At 30.7% G+C, this 21,040-nt stretch overlaps 3 protein-coding genes across 3 annotated transcripts; 1 reads left to right on the top strand and 2 right to left on the bottom strand.

Moving 5' to 3' along the window:
• Positions 1–307: 307 nt before the first annotated feature.
• BDBG_17314 (uncharacterized protein) lies at positions 308–833 on the bottom strand (the record flags this gene model as incomplete). Its single annotated transcript, XM_031725067.1, has 3 exons — positions 308–397; positions 451–642; positions 742–833. Coding segments are annotated over 3 exons (373 nt in total), but the record flags the coding sequence as incomplete, so codon positions are not given.
• An 11,782-nt stretch (positions 834–12,615) lies between these two features.
• On the top strand, positions 12,616–13,011 carry BDBG_17313 (uncharacterized protein; the record flags this gene model as incomplete). Its single annotated transcript, XM_031725066.1, has 2 exons — positions 12,616–12,662; positions 12,893–13,011. Coding segments are annotated over 2 exons (166 nt in total), but the record flags the coding sequence as incomplete, so codon positions are not given.
• A 1,332-nt stretch (positions 13,012–14,343) lies between these two features.
• Positions 14,344–14,799, bottom strand: BDBG_17312 (uncharacterized protein; the record flags this gene model as incomplete). Its single annotated transcript, XM_031725065.1, has 1 exon — positions 14,344–14,799. Exon 1 carries the CDS (start codon positions 14,764–14,766, stop codon positions 14,344–14,346), a length of 423 nt encoding a protein of 140 aa, XP_031579183.1. The 5' UTR covers positions 14,767–14,799.
• Between the last annotated feature and the right edge of the window lie 6,241 nt (positions 14,800–21,040).

Genomic DNA, 21,040 nt, shown 5'->3' with positions numbered 1-21,040 from the left:
ATTATTACTTTTCTAAACACAGATTATAATCAATATCATTTTAATTAAAAAAAAAATATAAAATACAAAAAATAACAAAAAAACAAAAAATAAAATAATAAGAAAAAATCACAACAAAAAAAAAAAAAAAAAAGAGAAAGAAAAAAAGAAGAGAAAGAAAAAAAGAGAAAGAAAGAGAAAGAAAAAAAAAAAAAGAAAAGAAAAAGAAAAAAATAATAAAAAAAAAATAAAAGAAAAAGAAAAAAATAAAAAATAAAAACAAAAAAAAATCAAGATTGCAGAGCTGCAGTATTCTTAAAATACTTACTTCTCAGAGTCTTTGCAATATTCATTATCAACTGTGTATCTCTCACAGTGAGAGTAATACAGCTGTGATGAGTTATTGTCTTAACATTATCTAATAAATAATCAGTATATATCTATATAAATGTGAATAATTAGAAAATATACACTTAAAAAGTGTGATCAGAGTGAACTCTGCTGCCACTTGAATGACATTAAGAACAGAATACTGAAATTGATGATTTTTCTCATTGATTTCACAGACAAGGCATGCAAAGATGATCTTGAGAAATATAAGATCTTCTGACTTCTGATAGAAACAGATCTCACAGAGAGACTTTATTTTCATCATATCAGAGACTGAGTGTTATTAAAAAGCATTACTTCAATACACATGCACTTACTACAGTAATTCACTCTCTGTGCATGTAGTCAAGAGTTGCAGCTTTTTCATATCACACAGCTCTCTCTGAGATGCTGCTGCTGATTTACAATTCATGCAGTCTCTCAGTTCAGCACACACTGTGTATATACAGCTCTGCATGCTGAGACTGTATTGATTATTATGATCTGATGTGACACTCACTTTTCACAGGCCATGTTTCATTTAATTGAGGAGAAGAGAGAATACAACTGCTGTTTTATTTGAGAGAAGATGAGTAATTGAATCTGTAGAAGATAATTTAATTTCTTCTGTATTTAAAATTTGATTAGTCTATACTCTTCAATTTGAGAGTTTCTGAGAGTGTTTTAATAGTTTTCATACTAGCTTGAAATTAGTGATTGATTGAAGAAGAGAAAAGAGAGAAGAAAGAAATGAGAATAACTTATCTTTATAATATAAAAATAGAGAATTGCTGCAATTATTTATTCTAGTAATAAAGATCTGTTTTCTGCATGTATTTCTGATACAGATTATATAATAACTGTATACAAAGAATATCAACAGTGCATGTATTAAATGAAGATAATATTGCTATATAACACTGTAGCTGTTTCTGTACATTACTGAAAGCTGTTAATATTTTCTTTAAGTCTCTTTATATTTGATAAGTCAGTAATATATTTCAATACACTTTCTCTTTCATCATCATCATTATCATTATTATTATTATCATTATCACTATCATCATCATTATTATTATTATCATTATCATTATTATTATTATTATTATATTATTTCTGATCATCTCTTCTGTCTTTATCTCTCTTCAACACTTATTAAAATCAATTATGTTATCTCTCTTCAAATATTCTGCAGTTCTGCAGATTATCAAGACATGTGAGCACTGTCACAGATTGAAGAGAGAGAAGAAGAAGATGTTCAAGTGAGAAAAGACAGATTATAAGATATATTATAATGTCTTGAAGAGACTCTGTAAAAGAGTAAAATAATAACAATTTTAAGTAACACTTCTGATAGATTTAGACTGAACTAAGTATAGAAATAATACAGATGATGCTGCCTGTGAGAGATTGAAGAAGAAGACAGTGAAGAGTCTTATACAGTAGTGATGAAATCAGAAGAAGTTCTGAGAATGATTTGAGACTAAGATGAAGAGAGAGAGAGAGAAGAAGAGTATTACTGTAAATAAGCAGCAGTAGAAGAAGATTAAGAGAATGTTAAAGTGAGAGACAAAGAAGTTAAAACTGATAAGTTTTTTATTTATTGAGAGATAATGATTTTTAATAACACTTCTGTTCTCTAATTAATTAGCAGAAGCTGACAGAGAAGAAGGGAATTAAGGCCTTATTCAGGTCTTGAATGTGCTTCATAATTCAGAACATTAAGAAGACAGCTCTGCTCTCTCCCTGATGGCTGAATGGTTAATGCGGCCACCTGGTAGCGCCTTGGCGTGGGAAACCAAGACGCGTGGGTTCGAAACCTGCAGGGGATACATTAAATCCGGAACTCAAGCACCTCAGATTTCTAATAAATACAGAGGTGTACAAATCACTTCAATGAATTGCTCTATGTTTCTGAGCTGGGAAGTTATTATTGCATGTATCTAATTGTCACTTCTTTGTATTTTCTTATGTTCTTGTTATCTTGACATGATCTCAACACCTGTATTTCCTCCTGTATAATCAACACTTAACCTGTATTTAACATTACGCAAGGACTCATCATAAGCTCCGCTTGCATATGAGTATAATGAAAGAATAATAATAATAATAATAATAACAGCTCTGCTCTCTGAGCATGTCAATCTGCTTACTGCTGAGATGAAACCTGAGGCAGCAGACTAGAAAATGTGAGATTTTAAGACACAGATTAACCTGGCTGAGAGAGAGCAGTGAGAACTCTTCTCTGAGAAGACAGTGAAGAGAGATTTTGAGATGATTATCATCTCAGATAAGAAGAAGAAGAAGAAGAAGAAGAATGAGAAGTGAATTATAAAGAATAATAAGAAGAATGAGAAAGAGCAGAAAGATAATAAGTAGAAAAAGTTTTTTTCTTTTTATATTAGTTAGTTATAAGTTCATAATTATTAATAATTGAAATTAATTTTGAGTTTTTAAAAATTATTGTACAAGTTGTAATCAAGTCAGGAATAATATATATATATATATATATCTATAATGTATAAGTATCAACATTTTTTCAACATTGATATTCACAATTATTAATATATTTTTAATAATATCATCTGATAATGCAATTTAGTAACACTCTCTTTCACAATATTAATATATTTCAAGAAATATGACAGAGATTAATCAAGATTATTTGTTTACTTTTATATATCAATGATATTCAATCTGAGTTAGTACTAAAATTATAACTAAGCTAAGAAACAAGATTATTTTCTCTTATATTAATTCTTCTTACACACATCAGTGATTAGTTATTGAAAATAAATTATCATCTTTCTCAAATTATTATTATGTCTTCTGAATTCACTTCTTTCACTTCTTTTATTTCTATTGAAGATTCATAAACTCTTCAAGAAATCACTGCGAATTACAAAGTCTATATTGTTTACAATTCAACACAGAATGCTCTCTTTCAATTATAATAAATAATTACTTCATTTTTCACATCTGATTTCAGGTCATGAAATTTATGAAATACTCAACACAAACACTGAGATGAACTATGAAATAATTATCAACAGATTGCATTGCAGATTACTGAAGAGTCATCTCTCTGCTACAATCACTGTAACTTTATTCAGAAACATTCATCATGAACTGATTATAGCTCTGAAGAAATTTTTCAACATCTGAAGTTATCAGAATGTAGATAATAAAAGAAAAATAATCAGAGGATTACTACTGAGCTGATAAGTTACTCTATCAGATAATAATTTTTGATAATACTAACTTTCTAATTTGAAGAAAATCATGTAAAAATAACTATGTATCAGTACTCTGATTTCATAACTCTTATCTGATAACTTCTGTGAATAATTACTTCATATATGTATATCTCTGAATCTTTCTCTTCAATCAATTGAAAACCCTGAATTTCAAACACTTCTTCAAATACTTAATTCAAATCTTTATATTTCACATTGATTCTGTCTTCAGTTCAACCTCAAGATATACTACAAAGTCAATATATAATATCTAGAATCAGAGTTGAAGAATCATTGAAGAGTGTCTCTCACAGTGAATACATGAACTAGTATAAATAATCTTGCATTTATAAGAGTTATATGTTATTACATTGATGAGAACTGAACTTATCAAGAGACATTAATTGAATTTAAATCATTGATCAGTAGTCATACTGAGAATTATATAGCAGAGATATTAATAATGGTGATTAAAAATGACTATTGAGATATTAGTCTCAGTCTTCTTATAATTACAACTGATAATGCTGTGAATAACTACACTATGATAAAGAGCTTAGAGTAAAAATTGACTTTGCATTTCTGAAATGATAAACAAGGTCATATTCTCTGTATTGCTCATGTGATTCAACTTGTAATATAAACACTAATAAAGAATCTTAATATTGAGATGAAGAATAATGAGATGACTGATTCTTAGAATGAGAATGAGATGAAAGTAATTACTTAAGTAACTTTTACATTCACTTTGTAAAAGATAATGTTTTTTAATAATACTTTTTAATATTGCTTTTTAATAATACTTTTTGATAATACTACTGTTAATTTTGAATAGATTGACTAATAATTTAAATATCACAGATTTGAAACATTGTTAATATGATTTGTATCTTCTCTAAATAATAATAATGATTTCATAATATTCAATAAATAAACAAATCAGTCACATCACTGAATATAATACAGAATGTTAGAACACAGTGAAGTTCAATATATGAGATAACTGTTCAGACTCTTCAATTATATCAGATGATTGATCATTGAGTGTAACACTCTAATTGAGAAAAGATTCAGATATTGAAACTTTCTGATATGAAGTGAACTCAGTTGAAATATATGATTGATTTACTGTTTCAGTTTTATAAGATAATAAAGACAGTCTCAATCACTTGTACATCAATACTGCAGTCAGTCTGATAAGTGTATAACAGTTTATTTACTTATCTTAAGAAGCAGTTAAATCACTTAAAAAGAAATTCAGTCTGAGATAATGCTATAGTGCAGGCTATTATTGCTGTAAGAAATAAACTGATATATTACTACAGTAAAACTGAACAATCTTTTACAGAGTACTATACTGTAGCAGCTCTACTAGATCTCTCTTATTAAGTTAATATCTACACTTCTCAAGATTGAACAGAGAAGAAATGAGACTCATATGTTAAATTAGTCTGAGACTACTACAATATCAACTATCAGAGATTTGAATAAGCAGATATTCAAGATATGAAGATAGTGAAATATAATTCTCTAGTAAGTAATGATCTTTGATAACACTTTATATTATATAGAACTATAATACTAACTTTGAAACAGAACTTACATACATTAATTACAACTGAAAATCAGGCAAAACTACATACTTATAAAACTGAATTTGACTGCTATCTTCAAGATAATCTGATGAATTTACACATTAAATCAATTCTAGAGTTATGAAAAATTATTGAGAGTATATATTCAACTATTACACTGATAATATGTGATATTCTGACAATTTCATTGACAGAGATAAGAATGAAGTGAAAGTTTAACTCAAGTTAAGATATTTATCACTATCACTGAGAACAATTACAGAGAGAAACAATCAAGAAACTCATAATTATAAAACATGAAATTATCAGACAGTTTAATATCTCTGATCACAGTATATCAGAGAAGTGTAGTTTTCATAAGAAAGTGAAGAATAAACTTATACAAGAATGTATTTAGTTGTTTCATGAGCATTATCAATAATTATTATCAAATTCTGATTATATAAGTAATCACTGAATGAACTGAATGAGACTGATTTTGATCTTCAGTCTCAGTCTCATTGTGGTTCGGAAGAACGTACGACCGTCGGATAATAACGCGGCCGCTTCCGAACTACTAGCGTACGAATGTAAAGAGGGCCATAGCGGCCACTAATTAATTTAGTGTACAAGATTCAATATATATAAGAAGCCGGCGTACGCCTGTAATTGTACACTGGCTTAAGGAACCTTTGAATCACATCTGATAGCATGTCTAAAAACCGGTGAGAAGCACAGGCTTCTCCAGAATGTGATAATTCCATCTATGAAGTGATTCATAGTTATCATGCCAGTGTGGTTCTAGAACACCTCAAAAGATAGTGTATGAAGAACAGTGAGTGAAAGAGCATTCAATTAATGCTGCTTTGCTTGTTGAAGGAAAACTCCATGCTCAGGTGAATGCCATGTATGCAAACAGATGAGATGTGAGAAAGAGAATGAAAGCAGTGAACCAGATTCAAAGAAGTTCACTCTCTACTTAAAAGAAGAATAAAAAGAGAGGGATGACCATCATTGAAGTTGTACAATGATAACAGAAATCATATAACAATATAATAATACAGTGATAATAATAGACATCATACAATTAACAACAAAATCACTGAAATGAATACCTTTTCTAGCTGATATGAACAACATTCTTCTCTGCTACCTGAACTGAAAGATATGCAGAACCTCTCAGAGGATTTACTCAAAGCAGTAAGAAAAGCAGCTGAGATCACTGAACTGAAATCAAAGCTCTGTATATATATAAGAATTCTAAATGAGATTGAGGCCTTGCATATGCAGTGACAGACTAAGATGAAAGCTAAATAACAATTGATATTCACTACAGATTAAGCATTCACTATAAAGAGCTTCACTGACACAATCATCATCATCAATAAGAATAGAGAAAATCAGATCTTAGATCTGCAGCAGGAGATCAAATGTTTATACAGATAGACAACTACATTAAACCTGAAGATCTTATCATAATCATTCACAATCTCTTCAGAAGTATACACATTATCAGAGATTACTGTGCAGAATGAGAATCTGAGCATGAAATACATCAAGCTGAGAGATCTGCTGAAGTCACTAAGCTTCAATGATGACTGAAAAAATGATGCTGCAATCAGCTGACTAAGTCAGATACAATCATATTATCAGATTAAATATGAACTCACAGACAGACAGTTAACAGAATTTCAACAAGTCTTAAGATCTGCTGCATTTCTATGCAGAAAAGCAAAGTCATTATAAATGACTGATAAAAAGATAAATCTCACAGACTCAGAGTGATATTCATTTTCATAAATATAGAATGAGTTTTTCAAATGAATCTTGCATAACTTTGAGAAAGTGAATATATAAGATAAGTATTACAAATGCTTCACTGAGTGTAGATAAGTGAGTAATCTTATATTATACTTCACACACTTCAGCTTACACTATCTTATATTGAATGAAGAACTTTCAACATCTTTCTATTTACAGATCTTTATTCATAATCTTATATCTGAGTTGAGAGTGAAATGAAAATGCTTAATCTTATAATCAGATACAGTAGAAGAAGCATACAACATTCTCATTATACAGAAATAAGTAAGTCAATTGTGATAGAAAATACTGCAGTTAAGTATATCTCAGTAAAGAACAGATAATCAGACTTCTATGATACAAGTTATACACTCAGACACAATAAATCTAGATCTGAATACTATTACTAAAGCACTGAATTTCCTGAAAAAGAAATTCTCTGAGTGAAAATCTTGATGTTGTAAGTATCAAGCTTACTTCAACTGTAGATGCTAAAATCATGATATAAAAGATTGCATTCAGCATACACAGTTAAGAGAAGCAAGAGAGTCAAAAAACTAGCAGAATCAGTGAGCTCAGAGATACTCACTGATATTCTATGAAAAGTCTTCAAAGTGAAAGAGATGCCTGTGTTAGATGACTCTCTGAATCCTGCAAATGTAAAGAAGAAGCAGGCTCTCAAATGAGATACAGATAAGAATGAAGTGAATACTCATCTCAATGTCTTGAGGCCTGAAATGTTAATGTATAAGAGACACTTGAGTAAGAATTGAGAGATGACTACAAAAGTGTTAACTGATACAGAAGCTTCTATATAATATATTAATAATTATATAATCTGAAGATTGAAAGAGATTCACTGAGTGAAGAATCTCTGATGCATAAGATTATCTGATAACTGATATTTAATATCACCTGTAAAAGTAAGAGTTCTCTTGCACTTTGAAGAATGATCTTGCTATATTTGAGCATGAGAGCTGCAGAACATGAAATACAATCTTATTCTCAGACTCAATTGATTTCAAAGATTCAATCTGCAGATTCAATGATGTACATATTATATACAGTTGACTGATAGGAAGAAAATGATTCATACAATTCTATCAACTGATATGAGAAGAACATTTCATGTCTCTGATATAGAAGGATTAAATCTGCTTACACACTAATAAGTAAAGAGAATGATTTATAAGACCTCATCTGAAAGTATTCTGTATATTATACAGAATCTGAAAGCAGAGGAAATTAAGATAAAGAATATACAGAAGAACAAGTGTATGAAGAAGCTTCTGAAGAAGTATGAAAAGATCTTCTGAACAGATCTTTCACTGAAATTATCACTGAAATGAGGATTTGTACATGAGATTGACACAGGGGATATAAAATCAGTCAATCAGAATGCATATTCTCTGTCATAAACATATCTTGAAGAACAGAAGTGTCAGATCACAGACCTTCTAGAACATGGTCTCATACAACTCTTATCAAGTGCATGGGGCTTTTTAGTCCTATTTGTGAAAAAGGCAGATGAAAAGTGACAGATGTGTATTGATTATTAAGCACTCAATAAGCTTATAATCAAGAATGAATATTCACTGCTATAGATTCAATAACAGTTGAATATAGTCAGAAACACTCAATATCTATCAAAGATTAATCTTCTCTCAGAATACTGACAGATTTACATAGACAAACTGTCAGTTCTGTAAACTGCATTTAATACACAATGAGAGAAGTTCAAATTTCTGATAATACTATTCAGTCTGATAAATGTATCTGTTATCTTTTAAACAATGATGAATACAATTCTTTATAAACAGAATGAAACCTTATATCTTATATAGCTTGATAACATTCTAGTCTTTTCAAACTTATATAACAAATATCTGAAGCATTTTAATAAAGTACTTATAACTCTGACAGAGTATAAGCTCTATATCAAATCAATCAAGTGTGTGTTTGAAACAGAAGAGTTGAAGTTCATAGAATATGTAGTGAGTGATGACTGTATATATCTCATTCTGAAGAAATTGAATGTTATAGTAAATTGACTGCAGCTGGGAAATGTACATTATGTATAACAGTTTCTTAAATTGATCTTATACTACTGCAGATTCATCAAGGATTTCACATGAATATCTGTATCACTCTCAGATCTCTTAAGAGAAATAGATGCAAATCTGTGAAAGAAGAAGTTTTATTCAATCATCTAAAATATTATGTGTGAAGAGGCTTTTCTCACACTGAGAGAATATATAACAATATTCTCAGTGCTTATTCAATCAGATTATAATAAATCTTTCTACATCAAGACAGATGCATCTGAATGAGCTATCAGAGACACTCTTCTACAGATGAGCAAGAATGACAAGCTGCACTCAGTGATGTATAATGATAGAAAACTATCAGACACTGAGCTCAATTACTCAGTGTATGAAAAGAAATTACTAGTAATTAAGCATGTGCTGATGTTGTGAAATAGATATATTAATAATAAGTATACAATAATAGTGATTATAGATCATGAAAGTCTCATCTATCTATAATTAATAATAAAACCTTTTAAATGCTTAGTATGTTGAATCTTGGAGTTTCAAGCATACAATCTTCATATTAAATACTGAAAGAGATTGAACACAGTGATGCCTGATACAATCAGTCACAGACCTGATTTCATGAGTGAGAATTCTGTGAACCAGGCACAAGAAATATTCACATTAAACACACTGAGAAGATGTAAGAAATTAGAATGAGTGAATATCATAATCTCTCACTTGAAGAATGACAAGGTGTCAGATAACAAGCATCTTGTGAGAGTAGTAGAAGAGATGCTTTCAAACTTCAAGCTGAGAAAATTAAGAAACAAAAATAATGTTGTGCTTTACCATGATCTAGAATACACAGAAGCTCTCTATCTAGAATCTTTATTTAGACATGACTTGATGACTCACATACACAAGGGATTCAGCCACTTAGAAAGCTCTGAACTCATGAGTGTACTCAAATCAAGAGTATACTGGCCAAGCATGGCTGAGAATATTCAGACATATGCTCATAAGTGTCTGAATTGCCAGGTCATAAAAGAATCTAAGAAAGGGTTAGAATGTGAGAAAGTGTAATATCAGATAAAGTGTATAATACAACTGTTCAAACAATGAGAAGTGAATCTCATAGATATATTACTGTGAATATCAAATGAAAATTGATGAATAATCACTGCTATTGATTACACTACTGGCTGGTCAGTCATAAAAGCAGTTTCAGAGACAATAGAGAAGATGATAGTGAAGTTCCTATATAATGAGATCTATGTTAACTATGAAATGCCGCGCGAGATTCTAACTGATAACAGTGCAAACCTTATGAGAGAAGCAGTGAGGCATTTCATAGGCCAGTTACAGATAAGATATTATAGAACAACATCATATCATCTGCAGATGAACAGAAAGATGAAATACTTGAATGAAATCTTGAACAACATGCTGATGAAATATCTAGTGAGCAAGTCTACAAGAATATGAGATGAATATCTTGAGCAGGTGCTATTGACCACACAGATTCAACAGCATGCAGTCTTCAAGTGTTCATTATTCTATCTGTTGTATGGATTGCATCCGCGCATCTCAAAGAATGCTTTGAAAAAGGTGAGAGAGAGAACAGCAGTTGCAGATGCAACAGTCACAGATGCAACAGTTACAGATGCAGCAGGAACAGCAGTTACAGACACAGCAGTAGCAGTTGCAGACACAGCAGTAGCAGTTGCAGATGCAGCAGTCGCGGACACAGAATCAAGATTGAAAGAGATCAGCCACACATGTGTAAAAGCTAATAAGTTACTTCTGAACTGAGCAATTCAATCAAAAAGAATACAAGACTCACTAGTTAAGAAATCAAGTCTCAAGATGAGAATGTGAGTTCTTATACATAATAAGAGTTCTGAGAAGTTTCAATCTAGATGATTTGAGTCATATAAAATACTCAAATCACATTCTCTGAGAATATACACATTGAAAGAATTAGAGAGACAGATCTTATATAACTTAATAAATAATTCACAACTTGTGAAAATAAAGATGTAAGACTTAAGTAGATTATAATTATTCACAGCACTATCATCAGTGTTGAAAAAGAAGAAGCTTATAATTAAAAAGTCTTATGAAGTAAGAGAAATCATAGATACTTATGAATCAGATGATCTCACTTATTTCAATAAGTTCATGATTATAAGAAAAGAATGAGAAGAAATGAAGAAATCAGATAGACATCACACTTTAATAAGTGATAAGACTGTAGTCAGTCATATAATAACACACTGCAGATAGCAGATACAACACAGTAAAGAGCAGTCTCAAAGCAGTAGACTTGTATATAAGTCAGATCACAGAAGAAAAAGAAATTCAGAGTTAGATTCAACTGTTTACATCAGTTCAATTGCAGAGATCACAGAGAATGAACTATCTGAAACATTCATAAACACATGAGATCAAGTTATCTCAACTTCTGAGAACACTCAGAGATCAGATAAGATTAGTTTCAATGAGCTGTTTACTGTAGTGATCTAAGCAGATGAAGAGAAACAGTATAATATATGAGACAGAATTATAAAAAGATGAAAGCTGTCAAACCTAGTCACTGAACACTGTACTATATAGAGATTACATAAGAATAGTGACTAGCAGATAAAGAAAAAGTATAAGAAAAGAAATAATGAATTAATCATCAACTGTAAGAGTCAGCTGTAAAAGATAAATGTTATTATACACATCTCATTCATTTTCATATATTATACATTAATCTATTTCCAATGCTACATCACCTGAAAAACATCAAAAATAAAGGAAATCTCAAAACTTGAGATCTGTAAGAAATTCAAGAGCTGTAAGCTACTCTTATAATAACACTGCACATGTCTCTGATTTCTCTATTACTCTATGTACAACATTAATGTCATTTATTGCAAGATTGGCTGGAATGTCAATATAGAAATGTGTACATGTATATATAGAGAAATTGAAGAAGAGTGCAGAACCTGCAGGACTAGAAGTCAGGGCAGGAGAAACAGAGATGAAAGAAACAGAAGAAGAAGAAGACACAGAATCAGATAAATGATGACAGAAGTCACTCAGCACTGAACACTTATAACTCAGTGTATGCATAACCTTCTCTACAGAGAAGAGAGAGAAAGTAATGAGAGAAGCTTAAGAATCAGAGAAAGTAGTCTTGACAGTGTTATCATTTTTGATTAGAATGATCTCTGACACTGAAGCAACTAAGAATCATTGTTAGTATATAAAAATTGCAAAAGTAGAAGTAATAATTACTAAATAAATACTCACTGATCTTAGAATTGTACATATAATTACAACATATATGAGGCTTCTCAGAAAGAGAGAGAGAGACATGAGAAAATGCAGAAAGTAGAACACAGTATATGAACAGCTCATTCTCACAATGATATCTCAGACAAGATGTATAAGCCTCACACTCATAAGTGTAAAAGAGTATGATATTTATATTCTCATTTCTGAAAACACAGATATCTTTTATCTGCATCACAAAGTCAGATAACAGATATTAGAGAATAGACTGATATAGATTTATCATTCTGAAGAAATTCATCAGAGTAAATATCTCTGTGATATTGAACTTTATAGTTATAAAAAGTTTCTTGATATCTGTGAATATCATGACTTTATATATAGTAAAACTCATAACAATTTTCTCTAAGAATAGAAAAATCAGCATTAGAAAGAAAAGATGAAAAAGAAAAAGACTTATAATCTTAACACTGTTGAAGAAGAGAATGATTCTCTGAGATAAATAGATAATTATCTCATTATAAATATTTAAAATGAATATAATAATCAGTATCTGTGACTGAGCTTTAGATAGTCATGTTGTATACTGTCTTTATATAATAGATTATTCTAGAAATCAGCAAGAAGAGCAGAAGTGTATATACTGAGAAACATAATTCACTGAGTCTACATAATATCTTCTTGAAACAGGGAGAGCTAGTAATAAAGGCAGAGATGATAAAACCAGAAGTAGTGAGAGTAGAGGTTGCGGGAACAGAGGTAGCAGGAGTGGGAGAACCAGACACAGAGACAGATGTAGAAGATTAAGAGAAAGTGGCAGAGAAAGAAACAGAGAAGACAGAGAGAGATATGAGAGACTCAGTCACACATGATACAGACAATTTCTTCATTATCATGTTCTTCAAGTTCTTGATCAATGATTCAACATTGAGTTCACTATTATTGACAGATATGAATCTGTCAATATATGAAGATTCTACATAAATAAAAACAACATATCAGTATCTGCATTTATGCAAAATTGTGTCAGAAAACATGATCAGAAACCTGCTGTGAAGAGAAATAGTCAAGAGTATATAAGAAGATGAAGAAGATGTATTATTCATAGTAGTATGTTCTGACAATTATTAGAAGATAACAAGTTCTGATCACATTTCACAACATGTTACACTTACTGCTAACAAACTACCTGGTATGAGTACTACAATAATACTTGTTATGGAAACAGAGAGTCATTGTCAGGAACGCGTACAATGTAATAGATGAACAGATAGAAAGAGTTGAACAGGAGAAGAGATAGAAACCTTGAATGATGATGACATTTGATAATGATGAAATGAAGAAGATGATTGAAGAATGAGAAAAGTTAGTGAATGAGTGATGTAATATAGTGAAAGTTTCTTTGTGAGAGTGTATGCAGAATACTAGCTGAATCAGAGATAGATCACACAATTATAAAACACTAGTGGCGAGCTAATCCGCATGAAGCTAGAGTGTATGACATGGTCACATGAGCGTGACTGAATCTGGTGAGAGAGAATGTGATTTGAAAGAACATACAACTGTCAGATAATAACACGGCCACTTCCAAACTACTAGTGTATGAATGTAAAGAGGGCCATAGCAGCCACTAATTAATTTAGCATATGAGATTCAATATATATAAGAAGCCGGCGTACGCCTGTAATCGTACACTGGCTTAAGAAATCTTTGAATCACATCATTCTGATTTTGAAAGAATGATCATCTTTCACAGTTTATTCTGAGAAATTACTCTCATTTCACTGTTCTTGAATTAAATCTAGTCATTTTTCACATCATTTCTCTCAGAAATGATTCATTTTCAGATTTTTTTAAGACTTGGTCCTGGTGAGACTCACATCAAGAAATGTATAAGGTCAGATTAAATGAGATTAAATGTGAAATTCATGGTCTCACTGGTCAGTCTAAGTGAGAAGATACTGATCTTTCTCTTAAGTGAGAAGATATATAGATTAATCAGTAGTTGAAAGCAATGTGTTCTGATCAGTTATAATTAATACACATCGCTATACATGTTATCTATCAGAACACAGCCAAAAACCGCTCCACCACGAACTCGCTCGATTTTTCGAATAAGAACCCGCCGATAGATCCATCGAAAAGCCCTCGATCATACGAGCATTTTGACCCCATCGCCGACTGCATACCCCGTGTGGTGGTGGAGTTATCCAGCCAAACGTGAACCAGACGTCGTTCAGAACTCCTGCGTGGGATTATCCCCCATTCTCCCCTACCACACCACAACCCCGGGCCAAATTGCCATACAAATTGTAAGGTGAAGAGACCTAGCCATATGCACCAATCTTCTCGATTTTGGAAGATCCCCGATCTGTAGTTGTGGAGATATCTGAGGAGCGACCTCCGCGAAAACCCTGTCCATCTTTGATGTTCCAAAACACCAACGCCAAGTCCCACCCTCGTACCGCCCTTCCCAATCTGGCCCATCCCCGGCAGAAAAATACAAAAAGATACCTCGGTGATAATATCAAGCACATAATCAACAGCCACTTCTGAAGTGCAACCTCCGCAGTCTGTCTTCAGTGTATCTAGACATCAATGCCAAGTCTCACCCTCGTACCACCCCTCTCAATCTGGCCCATCCCCAACAGAAAAGTACAAAAAGATACCTCAGTAACTGTACTTGATACATAATCAGCAGACACAACAACTATAAAATCAGTATATTTCAAGATCTGACTGAGCCTTTGATCCCTGCACAGTGAGATATATTAAATCTAGTTTTAATATCTCAATATTCAATAGATTCTGCAAGAGATTGAGAACAGCAACACTAGATTTCTATTGAATTTGAGAATTAACTCTATATTGATATAATCATTGACAAAGTCTTCTATTTTAAGATATAAATAACCAGTTCCTCTACATCCTGCTGGCAATATTTATATTATCATATAGAAACAGACTTATATTCTCTATAATATCAAGACTCTGAAGAGGGAAAGTCTTGATAAAGAGTATACAGTAGTGTATATCTTAGCAGTTTCTATCTCATTCTTCTGCAGCAGTTAATGCAAAAAAAAAAAAAAGATCTTAGAAATAGTTTTTTACTTCTCTTGAAAAAGTAAGGTGTTTTTCTCTGAGTTTTACACAATATTCTTACAAAGAATTAAAAACAGAGTTATTTTCTGTCATAATTTCATATTCTTTTAAGTAAGAATTACTTTTTCAGTGACTGAAGAGCTTTCATTAATACTTAATTCTTTTTTACACTCTTTATTAACTGATTTGAGTTGTACACTTGTTGTGTGAGAAGAATTGAATGATTTAGAATAAAATTGAATAGTTTTAATCAATTTCTCTGCAAAAAATTGATTTATTTTTTATCAGTTTTTCTCTTAAAAACTGTCATATCATCTGATTTATTATTAATTGATATCATACTTTTCCTCACTGTATCCCAAGAAAGAGATTGTAAAGATTTTATTGATTTATCTTAAAAATCAATTTTAGTTTATTAGATTCTCTTCAAAAATCTAACCTAGTTACTGAACTAGTATGAAAAAAATCAGGTGTTTTATACACAAAAGTCTTTTATTCTTCTTTTGAAACAGTCTGATCAACTTTTCAATTGAAAACAGACTTAGAAATATCTCAATTGAAACAGTCTGATGAACTTTTCATTGAGTGAAAACAATGAGTTCAAAAATACACTCAGTTGATGTGGAAAAAGATGCTTTCTCAAATGCTATTCCTGAGATTGAAATTCTGAAGAGAAGAAAGAAAGAAGAAATAGAGAAACAACAAGTTCTTGAAATACAGAAACTTGAAAAAGTAAGCAAGATTCTTGAAAAGCAGTGTCTGAGTGAGATGAATAAAGAAGTTCTGTTAATTCTTCATGCTCAGGCTAGATAACTACAGGAGATGATCAAGTTCAAACTTAGAATCTCAAACACAGTTCAAAAAACCTTGAAAATTCCTAGTACAATCACTGACTCTTCATCTTACTCTTCTTCTTCCTTTTTTCCTACTTCTTCTTCTTCTTTAAATCAGAAGAAAACATATGCTCAAGCAGCTGAATCTGCTGTCTCTAAACCTGCTATCTCAGAACCTGCTCAAAATCCTGAGAAAACTGAGAAGAATACTGCTCATGCCTCTATTCATAGAAAAGTGAAAAAGAAAATGCAAAAAGAGAAAAACTTTCAAATCTTCAGAAATAGAAGACTTATTCTCAAAGTCTCAAACCAGGACATTCTGCAAAGAAACAAGCTAAACTCAAATCTCATTTTCAGAATTAGAAATGAAATTAATCAGCAGTTCTTTTCTCAGTTGATAACTGATATTGAAGTTCAAAAACCAGTTATAGCTTCAATTGAGTTATTATTCTTTAAAAACTTCATCATTCTGACTTCAATGCCTGAATTCAGTGCTGAATTCCTTATTCAGAATGAGAATCTCTGAAAGTCAGCAGTAGAATCTTTGCTAAATACAATAATTCTATCTGAAAGAGATGAAAAGTGAGACAAATTCATTCTTCATAATATTTCAGTTGAAATTTTTGACTGTGAAGAAGGAATGCTACTTCTTAAAAATGAATTGAAAGAATACAATTCTATTCAACTGAGAAAGAAGCCTGTATAACTAAATTCAATTGAGTTCAGACAAAGCAGAAGAAATGTCTCTGTTCTAGTATATATAAAAACACTTGAACAGTCAAAGATCTCTGAAGTAAGAGTAGCAGGTTTGAAAATGAGAGTTTATAAATACAAAGACTCAAGAATGAATCTCAAAGCTCAAACACAGTGTTCAAACTGTCAAAGATATGAACACTTTGCAATCTCATGTTTTAGAGACTCAAAATATGTATTCTGTGTCAGAGATCACAAAACTAGTGAGCATAAATATGAAACATGCTCAAAAAGAGATGAAATTTGTCAATATACTCTGCTTAAGTACTCTAATTGTAAAGAAAAACATGCATCTAGCTCAAAAGAATGTATGTTTGCTCCTAGAACTCAAAAGAACTGAAGAAAAGATGAAGCTCAAAGTCAATCTAGAACTGAAGAGAAGAGTCAAGTCAGTAGACTTACAACTGCAAGCTTAAAAAGAAGAAACTCTCAACTATCTAAGTCTTCAAACTCCAATTCTCCAGCTAAATGTAAACAGAATTTGAATCCTCAAACTTCTATTAAGATTAGAGAATTAAGAAATGACTCTGATGATAAACTAGATATAATGTAAACAGTTGAGATTTCTACTTTTCAGAACAGTTATAATCTACTATCTGATAATAGTGATTAGATTCTACTCTACTCTCTTTTAGTATGAATATACAATAAAAACAACAAAAAAAGTTTAAAAACTCTTCAAAAATCACATTTATTCAAAATAATGTGAATAGAAACTCAAATTGTATTTATTCTTATCTTCAAATTACATTTGAATAAAAAGTTGATTTTATACTGCTTCAGAAGCCGAATTTTGATGCTGAGTAAAAATATATCATTTCTTATTCAAGCTACTACTGCTTTTTATCTCAAAAGTCTGAGATAAAGTCAAGAGTAGTGATCTATGAAAGAAAGAGATCAAGATATCAATTTAATCTAAGATTTGATATCATGTCTGACTCTGATATTCTGGTGAGTGATATTATAGATAAAGAAAATGAGTTTGATACTATACAGCTTATAAATATCTATAATGAAAAGTCATTGAAGAAAAATAACAATATCTGAACAATTGATAGAGGATTTCTGAACATAACTTCATCAAGAAACTTTATAATTGCAGAAGATTTCAATGCACATCATCTCTGATGAAATTCAGAATGCAAGAGAGTAGTGAGAGCTGATAATCTGGTTGAATGAATCTTTGAGCATTCAATAGATTTGATTAATAAGTCTGATTAACAAACATTCTTTAGAAAAGGTATGAAACAGAAGTCTATTATAGATCTAACCTTCATATCACAAAATCTAATGAAAAGAAGACTTGTAAACTGATTTATTAATTCAAATGAGACATCAGGATCAGATCATGAGATTATTCAATTTGATATTGAACTGAGTGAAAAACAAATGAGTGAAAATCCTCTTCTCTCTAATCAGTATAACTTTGAAAAAGCTGATTGAAAAGCAGTTGAAGAAAGCATAAAACTGTTAAAATCTGAAAGACAGAATGAGCTATATTGGAATTCTGGTCAAGATATCTCAAATGAAATACTTGAGAATAGAGTGAAGCTTATTACATCTATTATTCTAACAAGTGTTAGAGATAATATTTCAAAAAGAAAATCTTCTGAGTATTCAAAACCTTGATGAAATGAGAATATCTCATCTAAAAGAAAAGAATTAGCTACTACTAGAAGAAATTGAAAGAATGATGTAATATCTGATGAAGAGTTCAAAGCTATCAGAAATGAATATTTTTCAGATATTAAAAGAGTTAAAACAGACTGCTGGAATAAATTTCTTGAAGAAGCATAAGAAAAGGAAGTTTTTAAAGCTTTTAACTATACTAAAACAAGAAGTGTAGCAAAACTTCCAGCCTTAGAATATGAGTTTCAGAATGAATCATATACAGCAAACTCTTTTAAGGAAAAATGTCAAGCTTTCATGAGAATTCTCTTTCAGAACTCACCAGATTCAGATTCAGATTCAGAGAAAGAGAATATATCACTTCTCAACTACATTAATGAAAATAACTGGGAATGGCCTGATCATACACAAGATGAATTAGAGTCAGCTATCTTCTCAAGTTCTGTTAAAACTGCTGCAGGTCCTGATTCAATTAATCACTTGATTATTCAAAATACATATTTCTACTTAAAGAATGAATATTTTGAGCTCTTTTTCAATCTCTTGAAAAATGGATATCATTCTGAATGCTGAAGAGAAGCCACTGGAGTGATTCTTGTAAAACCTAATAGAAAAACTTCAATTCCTAAGTCATATAGAGTAATATCTCTATTGAACTGTCTAGAAAAGGTTTTAGAAAAGATAATAGCTACTTGACTATCTTTTATAAGCTCTATAGATGATTCTCTTTTATTCAGTGAATAAATAAGAGATAGAAAACAGTGTTCTGCAATTGACACTGTTCTCTCAGTTATTCATGATATTCAAATAGCAAAGCATGAGAGTCTGATCTCAACTGCAGTTTTTATTGATATAAAAGAAGCATTTAATCATGTTTCAAAGTCAAAGTTAATTCAGACATTGAAGATATTAAAACTGCCACTTTCTCTAATAAAATGAGTTAACTATTTTATATCTAAAAGAATTATACAACTCTTCTTTGATGGAATGAAATAAGATAAGACTGAGATAAAAATAGAAGTATCACAGAGATCTTCAATCTCACTCATTTTATTTGCAATATACACTGCATATCTATTCAAAAATAGAAATATAAGAATAGTGTGATCTCTGAGTTATATGAATGATATTGATCTAGTCTACAGCTCAAAAACTATCAAAGAGAATTTGAAAGTAATTAAAGAAGCTGCAAAGAAAATCTTTGTTAGAGTAGATATCAATCAAATTCAATTTAATATGAATAAAACTGAGTTAATTCATTTCTTTTCTAGATTCAATAAGAAAGAACTATCTCTAACTCTTTTAAATAGAGAGATTAAACCCAGTGTAAATGTCAAATAATTAGAAGTATGATTAAACTCCAAGTTGAATTTTAAATATCACATTCAATAAAGAACTGTCAAGGCAGAAAGACTATTGAACAACATAATCAGACTATTAAATACAGAGAGAGGTCTATTCTTCCAGACTATGAGACAGTTATATATAGCCTGTATTATATCAGTAGCTGATTATGAAGTTCAAGTTTGATGGAATAATCAAGGGAATTTCACTGAACTCTTTCAAAGTCTGTAAAACAGAGTCTTGAGAAGAATTCTGAGAGCATTTAAATCATCTCCTATTAAAGCAATGACAATTGAAGCTTCAATTCCTCCTCCTGCTATTAGATTTGAAAAGGCCTGTATGAACTATGCTCTGAGAGTTGTAAAGATGAGCTTAAATCATATAATCAGAGAAAGAGTCTCTTCTTCATTTTCATCAATTAACTCTGGAAATGAACTGAATTGGAATAGATTTCTTGATTGAAATGAAAATAATTCTTCAAAGAAAATGCCTTCTCAACTGTACAGACTATACTCTCTGATTAAAAATCAATTTTCTTCTTTAAATATTGAAAAAGTTGATCATGAGAAGTTATCTCTCTGAAGAGAAAAGCTTGAATCTCTTATAGACTTATAAATAAGTGAACTATTAAAAGAGAAAGAATATGAACAGCATTTGAAGAGAATTTCTACAATCAATATAAAAGACTCTATTCTGATTTATTCAGATGACTTCAAAAATGAGAATTTGAATAGATTAGATGCAGGTATTGCTTATACTGAAGATAATATTAATTTTATCTCAGATTTCTGAAATCTAGGCTCTGAATGTGAAGTCTTTGATACTGAACTATTTGCAATAGTGAAAGCTTTCAAACTCATTAAAATAAAATCTCATAAAAGAGGAAATTGTTTGAAAGAGATATGAATATTCTCTGATAGTCAAGCTACTTTAAAAAGACTTAGAAATAGTCAGATTCATAATGATCAAATGAATCTTGAACTGATCTTAAACTCTGTTTTGAAAATTCAAAAGAGAAGAATATCAAAGCTGATAATTCATCTGCACTGAATTCCTGCTCATATGAATATTCATGGCAATGAATTGGCTGATTCAGCTGT

This window comes from Blastomyces gilchristii (assembly GCF_000003855.2).
Source record: "Blastomyces gilchristii SLH14081 genomic scaffold supercont1.12, whole genome shotgun sequence".
NCBI lineage: Eukaryota > Fungi > Ascomycota > Eurotiomycetes > Onygenales > Ajellomycetaceae > Blastomyces > Blastomyces gilchristii.
This window is presented reverse-complemented; position numbering and strand designations above follow the sequence as displayed.